General features: G+C 31.3%; 1 protein-coding gene across 1 annotated transcript in view; it reads right to left on the bottom strand.

The window, feature by feature from the left end:
• Positions 1 to 268: 268 nt before the first annotated feature.
• Positions 269 to 8,952, bottom strand: part of LOTGIDRAFT_141124 (hypothetical protein) — a gene marked incomplete at both ends in the record, with an annotated part of 45,371 nt that continues 36,687 nt past the window's right edge. Inside the window, 3 exons of the mRNA XM_009050811.1 lie at positions 269 to 562; positions 1,298 to 1,504; positions 7,011 to 7,181. Coding sequence (XP_009049059.1) covers positions 269 to 562; positions 1,298 to 1,504; positions 7,011 to 7,181 — 672 coding nt within the window. The remainder of the gene's footprint in view (positions 563 to 1,297; positions 1,505 to 7,010; positions 7,182 to 8,952) is intronic.

Here is an 8,952-nt window from a genome sequence, read left to right as displayed (position 1 = left end):
CAGGGACTAAGTTAAATTTTAAATAAATAATAAGGTTATATTGCTCAAAACTGGAAAATTCAAGATAAATCATGCCCCTAGAATTTCACGCAAAATGATTTAGTTTAGAAAACATTTCTATTCAAACAAATTCATGAGAAATTTGTTGTAGTTTATACAAAGTGTGTTAATCTAATTTCAAACGATCGATAGAATGATATTTTCCAGTTTTGAAAAACTAATTCAATTTCAAGCTAAAGGAAAGAAAACTAATTGCATTGTAATTAACTTAAGAACAACAGTTAGCAAGAAGTGATTGGAAGCAGAAAGGAACCCCTACCAGAGATGGGGTCTGCGTAGCGACTGCGTTAGCTCTTTGTTGTGCAGCCTTGATCTGACTCTGGAGGTGAGATGGAGGATGAAAATATCTACACGAATCCCGTATACACTTTCCCTTAACGAAATCCATACACACCGTTACATGGTTGTCTGCGCTCTCGATAGTGACATTATCAGGAGGGTGGGCATAGCGACATTCACTAGGCTGTCGCGTACATGTACCCCTTTGAAATTCACGACATACCTGCAAAGAAGGTAGAAAAGCAAGAAAAAGGTAGTGTTAGTAGCAAGCTAGTGAAGATGTGTTCACTGTTTTACTACTGAGCAAGAACTGAAGTTTGGTAAAGATTGAAAAGAGTTATCCTCCCAATTCAATAAAGCGGTAATAAATGAATAAATTGAAAAAGCCCAACCAAGGTGAGAAATATTCAGTTTTTCTAAAAAGTCTACAGAAAGAGTGATGGAAATTATAAAAAATGTGCTCAAATTTTAAATCAAGGACACAAAAACAGAAAATTAGGATGTGCAATGATTTTTGACGTCAACATAGCTTGTAGAGAGAAAAGTAAAGATAATTTTCTGTTCCTGAATCTTGACTGTTTTGGTTGTGAAAGCGATATATATAGCTAAGGACCCAACCCACAGATTTTCTCTTGAAATTGGAAGCTAAAGGACATGAGTCACATGACCTATGTCGAGCCATTACCACTACCTTTCTATTAAGCGATTAACAATAAAAAATATCTATGAAGCAGTACTTATAGCAGAAACATGGCCCCAATGCTAGAATTCACTCGTGTGAAGGCTTAGACATTGAAAAAAAGGAAAATAGAAGCCCATTGTGTGAGAAATAGTATAAAGAATCCATCCACATACACTCAGGCTGTACAAGATAGTCGACTCATACAATCTTATATTGTTCATAGCATTTAAAAAAAAATGAAAATGGCGTAAAATACGCATCAAAATACTTGCATACCTCAAGTCTATCAGGACGTGCCACCTTTTGTTGCGTTGGTTGAAGTTGGGTACAGGTTGGTATAACTCCTCCGGGAATCTGTTGTGAAATATACGAACTTCCATCATTCACTCCACTGGGGACGGTCAGGCTGTTAGGAACTGAAGCGTTCATGTAAGGATTAAAACTCACAGCAGAAGGAATGGTGCTCATATATGGTGGGGCCTGCTTTGAAAAGAAAAAGTATTCATTAGAATTGTTGTTATATGACAAAAAACACAAGGTAATATATTATGGTATAACAAAGCACATAAAATTTTAACACAATTTACACCTGTTATTATCAGATGAAAGTGTATTGTTATTGAACTGACATTAAGTTTACTTGTGCTCAGAAACATTTAGAAACCTTTCAAAAGAGCGGGACGATGATCTGTGTGTCCACAGTCTATACATGCTAGATGAAAACACTTTCTAGATTGCAGAACACATATAAATGCTACAAATAAACAGCCAAACAAGGGTCTCATTCCACTGTTAAATCTCACAATAAATTTTGTCATAAAGTGTGGTATTTCTGAATGTAAAGTTTCAGACTATGTCAAATTCTTCTCGTAAGATTTTTTTGTGAAATGAGGCCATGATTACTGACATCAGGCTTCAACAAACAACAAAATTCAGTTATTGTTACTTTCTATTTATTGTCCCTTTGAACAGATTAAAGTTTTTTGGAATTAAGAGAGAATTTCCTGCAAGAAAGAAGAGTCATTCTGATGCATATTAAAATATACCACAATCATAACCATTGTAAAATAAAGCATATTTAAACAAGATAAAAAAGCAAAAAAAATAACATTTAAATCTCTCTATCTCACAACAACACATTCCATAGTATTATATAAAACATGACAGTCAGTGTGAACCCTAATCAGCACCTAGTTAAGTTTTAAATGCACTTTAAAGTTGAGTTGTAAGAAGGGTTTTGAAGGTAAGTGTTGGCTGTTGGCTTTAAGTTCTATCCTTGCCACAGTTTTATCTTAGAAAAATTCATTGACGGCCTTGAAAATTTCCCTTACCAATATAAAACATCTTTTGTGCCGAAATATTCTTGATACATGGTATGTTACCACTGAAGTAAACAGGAACCAAAGAAAATTTGCTGATTAATGTGCTATGGAGAGATTTAGATGAATCAAGCTAAAGGCGATAGAAAATAGAGCAAAGCTTTGGAATTAACAAATACCACTAACCAGAAATTGGTATTGGCCCGGCATAACTGATTGGATGGATTGGTATGCGGCATGGGGGGCAGCAGTCTTACCACTAGCCTTTAGGGTCAAAAATAAAATAACATGCGTACGATTAGTAATAAACTTGGTGCTACACAAAAACTAGCATTGATTCTCTTGGATTCTCTCTGTATATTGGTGTAGGTAATTTAAGCCTACTCCATTATCTAAACAATATTGGTAATAAAAAGTTTGAATGGTTATTACTGGTCAATTGACATGCAGACAGATTCATCAGCCTGGCTCTAACGTTAGAATAATTTCTATTTCACAACTAGTGAATCATTGGTTAGTGGATGAGTAGGGGAAATAGAATTGCAATGATGCCCCCTTACACCATACACCAAGACATGGCTCCAAACAAGCTGTCTTAATAAGCTATTTAAGACTTGATCTTCCAATGGAAATGATTTGCATTTGGCTGTCAGAAACCTAATACATTCTTATTTTCTGCCGTGGCATCAAAAAAAGTCAATTTGATGAGAAACATGAAGAGAATCCAACAGAATCAATCATTTTAAATGACAAAATCTAATTTATCTTATAATGACTTTCCTAACTATTTGATGAAATACTTTCTGTATGTGAATATATCATCTTAAATACATTCATAGATCTTGTTGCTCCTTTCTCAACAATGGTCTGCTCCCAAAATGTATTTTATTTAATGTAGTTCAAAGATGCAATAAGGCTTTGAATCCCATTTCAAGGATTAAAAATCAATGCATCCATGATTGGTGCTTTTTCAATGTGCCTGCAAACAGCACTTACATTTTTTCAAGAATTTGGAGTTCAAACCAGCAAAAACCAAAGTGAAAACGAAAGAGAACTCCTAATAAAATCAATTTTCAAATTGTTGGAGATAGAAAATTAATGTAATTTGTCATTTTAATTTTCTATATGAAATGAAACTAAGCTTTAGGGGATAAGATAACAATTTCATTACATGTTACGCAGGAAAGTGTTTTATCAAATCATCCAGACAGCGTTTCATTGTATTTCAATTTCTCACAGTACATCAAAAATCAGTCTATTTAACCGTGAAATCAGAATGCGATATTACTTGTTATAAAAATAATAAGAATCTTTCAGCGTATTTGACAAAGTGTCAACTTGTTAGTTTGACATGAATTAGAACTCCGTCAAAACACTTCAATATCCAACCATATCATTAGATTTTGTCATTTCTCCATTTATTTGATTGTTAAGCATAAATATATTTGTAAGAATCAATGTTCCAAACTGGCATATTCTATAGATGTCTTTCAATTCTCTGAGTATTATTACTGGCTTTCCATCAATATAACTGAATAAGCTCACTTCAGTTTCTCAAAATACCTTATGATCAATTTTTGTCTTAAGTGTGCTATTTCTCTTTGTGAAATTCCACATTTATGACAAATGTTTATCATAAGATTTGTTTTCTTTAAATAAGTGATAACATAATTTGTTCAGATATTGTGTAGTAGAAAAATGGAGAAGAAGTTCCCTATAAAATGTGCTCTATTACTATGAGAATATATCTTACTAATAGACTTGAAATCTAGATTGATTATACATTACTTAGAATTGAAAGACATCATCATTGGTACTAGAAGCATAAATACAACATATAATATATAATATAAACACTAGCTATATCAAACCATAGTGATAATATTGGTGAAAGCAATACAAGAAGGTGTCCAGATAGTCCAGTTAATTAAGAGTTGTCTAGATATTACAGTTGTCTCCCTTGTCCCTTTATTGTCAACTGATTGTTAAAGGACAATGTTTAGGATAGAATATTTCTGACTATCAGATTAACAGTATATCAATGATAACTGAATATTTTCATTAAATAAATATGCCAATATGGAATGAAATTTGAAAGATTTTTACCAAACTATTATAAATGTGTTTGACTTTACAGTAGGCCTACCTTAAACCACATAAGCCCTACCTCAAACCACATAAGCCAAAGGAATGTTTCAATCAATTTAAGTTAATTTCAACCCATGGAAATTTGGAACCTATGTTTTGAATATGGATTTCTTAAATAAAAATACTAATGTTACTAGTTTCAGATAATATTTACTGTAAATTTTCTTCTTATTATATTAACTTCACAGCTATTAGACCTAACTATTTCATGAAAAGCAATTTGTCCATAAGCCTTTTGAAAAGGATTCTGGTTAATTTAATATAGATATATTTCCGTTACAAGGAAAAAGCTGTTTATTCAGCAGAATATCGAGGCAGACAGACTTGACAAGTTGATCCAAAAATCAATAAATTATAATGGTAAAATCACATTATATATTATATATTTCATCTATAATATATACTACAATATTTATATCATATCTTATATCTACATTGATTTTCACAAACAAGATAGAATTGAGTTTTACTTTTCAATTTTTTATTGCTTATTGAGCTAAATAAGAAAAGTGTTTGATTATAATGTTTAATTTTGATAGTAGGGCCCATACACAATGTTTCATCTGGGATCCCCAACACGTAGGTTCCTTAATCTTACATGAGTAAAAATTGTTAATATTGTAATAAATGAAAAAGATTCAACCTTCTATTTGCAGAAAACAAAAAATATCTCATAGTTTGTTTTAATCTTGGTTTCAAAGTGTGATTTTGGAACAAATTTTCTGTTCTGATAGCCAAGTCAAAACATTTTAAAGACATCACTGCCAAAATACACATAACAATGGAGTGTGCTTCCAACGAAAGATGAACTCTTGTGTTTTATAATCAATCACTTAATATCTTGTGAAGAAACATCCTAGTAGAAAATGTAATATTTTAGATTGAAATCAAGCTCATAATTCAAATCTTAAAGACGTTTTATTGTTTGTACATTCAATTAAAAATTACTAAAGTTTCATTCAAAGTATCCAAAATGAAATTTTGCGTATAAAACTAGAAGTCAGAATGTGAAAGAAAACTATTTAATCTTATAAATTTAGCTTTCAATCTCATGAATAGAGCTCAAATGAAACTCTTTAGAAATGAAGTCCATTATAGTGGTGGGCTATTATTGCATCTAAATTACACAATAGTCGTCTAGCCTCCGCGCTGTAATTCTCGACACAAAAAGTCAGACATGCATTTCTCTCTGGCCATCAATCACTCGGGCTTTTATTGGCTTTTTGCCATTAGGTTCAGAAGTGTCAAAAGTATTTCCATGTTGTTTGAAATAACAGGATACAAGGCAGTGTGATTTTTCTAAACTAGCCATTTTGTTTGAGGTGATTAATTTCATCCTATTTGACTAACACAATTTAACACCTATTTTATATAATAGTAAGACCTGAATTTAACAAACACCAATATTTAAAGTTTATTCCTGAAAAATAGTAACCAAACAGTGTGGGGCAAGTTTCTTTGTATTCGTCTGATCAAAAAAACTTGCATAGAAAAAAAATGTCGCAAATTTTTTACTTTATTCCTTTGTTCAGAAAAATATTCGACAGAATCAAGACTGCCTATATTTGTCTTCACTTCATCATACTCTTTGGTTATGGATTTTCCCATTAAACCACGCCCTTCTAATTCTATTCAAATTTTATTGAGTCAAATAATATCTTAGTCAAATGAATATTGCAAAAATAATTCAGGCAAATCATGTCAAAATAATTTTAGGCTTAAAAAACATTATTTTGTTCACAAGCAGGCAGCTTGACTAAATCAAACATGAAATAAACACATTTAGCTCTGGTAAGCTCATAATTAAGCTTTGAGTCAGCTTCAGCTTCATTGTTCTGTGGAAGCACAGATTACGTACTTAAGTTATGTGTTCCTTAACACTTCAGTAAATTTAAAAAGCAAAAATGGCACAACACTTGAATGAATGCAAACTTTAATGCACTTTGATAAAATAAAAACCATGCATATAAAACTCTTAAAAATCTTAACATTTCGTTAACTGGCACATTAAAAGCGCTCATCAAAATATTGCAAACATCTTTTTAATATCTCTTACATTAACATGCTACTTGAAGAGGACAAAATATTTTATCTTTGCCAAAATTGTTTTTTTTCTTTTTTTATAATTCATTGAACATTATCAACAGTTGCAAGAAATTTGTTTAAGCCAAGTTAAAATAAATTGAAAAACAGGAAAGTACATTGTTTAAACGTTTGTCAAAAGAGATGTTTTCAAAATCATTGCTTTAATTGCTACAAAAATCAGTAAGTCATAAATTAAAGCTAAAATCGGGGATCAATCTGAATCTAAAAAGAATAATTTTTGATTCAAAATACAAGAAAAAATATAGACTGAATTTTATTCAACATGCATCAGGCCATATATTCATGAGAGAAATATCTAAACCTCACATAAACGAATTTCTTCCAGCTTTGATCATTTGATTCAGTCTGATCCCCGAAATCTAAATATTGAAAAGCTAAACAAGTAGCAGACACAGAAGATTTTTAAACAGACTTACAAATGGCATCATTCCGGGAGCAGGCACATATGGATGTAATGATGTTGCTGCAGCTTGTAACTGCAGGTTTTTTAATATCAAATTATTTCGTCCATTCTGTAGTAACTGTTCCCTCAAATGTTGGGGTGGATGAAGGTATTTGCATTTAGGATTTTCTCGCTGGCATTTTCCCTGTAAAGAGAAAATATAATTCATAAGAATAAATACAGAAAAGTTCTAGGTAAGATGAAAGGATTATGAATCAATACATTAAACATGTTTCACTTGCAAGTCATCTTTTCAGATAGGTAATATGAGATATAATGTGCTTATTATTAATTCGTATAACTTTTGGTTGTGTTTGGTATTTTGTTACATTGTGTTATTACATTCAATATGCAGTATTCAACATGTGTATGTGGTATTCAATATGTGTATATGGTATTCAATATGTGTATGTGGTATTCAATATGTGTATATGGTATTCAATATGTGTGTTGTTTTTTTTTCTTACTCAAATATGTATTAAGTATTGAATAAGTATTCAAATGTGTATTAAAATATCTTTTTAGTACATTTGTAACATAATTAGTTTGGATATTATCCAAAGATCAGATAATTATCTGATTCAATTTACATATTCATAAGGCCAAGAAATGTATTTTGGTCACAATTACTGCATAAACCAATATTACCATGTTAAAAAGAAGTCTTTTAAGAGGATTGGCAGACACCAATTGAAAAGATATATCTAACTCAATTTTAACTGTCTGTCGTCAAGTTATTAAGCTTCTTTAAGACTCAGATTATCGGAAGCTACTGTCTCTAACAATAATATCAATTAAAAAATCTTGTAACAAATGTCAAATGGTTATTCCAGGGAAAAAAAACAGTGTCTGGAATGGTGAAAGTGATATAGACTAGAAGTGTTAATATAAAATCATCAGACTTGTTAATATCTATTCTCTACTAGTAGCTATAAATCCCAGTAATTTAATCTATACCATTGTCCCTGGCCAGTCAACACAGCCACTAAGTCTTTTAAAACACAATATTCCTTGATGGTGCTATCTTTTTCTAACATGAGACAGGAACAATGTAGTCTTGGATAAAATCAATAGCCATTAAACTAGAAGTCTAGACATTTTCCTCTCATTTAAGTCGAGATATACTCTACAATTAATGGAACTAATGTAACAAATACTATCTATATATATATATATATATATCAATTGCTGATTTCTACGTTCCATGATAAACTAGATAGACTAAAGGTTTGGTGTGACAAAGTCACTGTAACACTTTCAACCGCACCAATATCTAGTTCTGAACAGGGCATCCATGAAGATGATCAATTTCCTTGGGCAGTTGGTCATCACAAAGAGTAGTTAGACCTTGCTGTTGAGTCGTCAAACTTTTATTTCTTAGCCCACAAGTAAACTTAGACTTAAAACTATTTTTTTTTAAATATAACACTGGTTTGAATCTGTGACTACCTGTATGAATAAGAGGGAAGAGAACAAAGGAAGAGGAACTTTAATTTAGGACACCCTTGATCTGGTGTGTACGGACCAACTAGTTTTGTTGTGGTTGAACTCTGTGAATTCTGTACCTCTATTTGTACTAATAAATGCAGAGTCACCTAGTTAAATGCAGAGAAGAGAGTTAATGACTTAAAGAGATGAAATCAGCTTGAAATAGTAGATTACTATAGTTGTTACTACAGTATTTAAAAACCAATATAAATTCTCACCATCAAGAATACATTAACACAAGTACATGTAAAAAATTATGATATCATTGTTTTTATCAATGAATTATTAATGGTTACTAAATCCCTTGTAAACTGATATCACGCTAGTACAATATCACATGACAATCTCACTGACACTTGTTATGTTTCTATTACATTTGATACATTATAATTACATAATACTTCTCTCGGAGTACTTCTACACATTGT

Source organism: Lottia gigantea, assembly GCF_000327385.1.
Source record: "Lottia gigantea unplaced genomic scaffold LOTGIsca_156, whole genome shotgun sequence".
NCBI lineage: Eukaryota > Metazoa > Mollusca > Gastropoda > Lottiidae > Lottia > Lottia gigantea.
The sequence above is the reverse complement of the archived record's forward strand: the minus strand, read 5'-3'. Positions and strand labels throughout refer to the sequence as shown.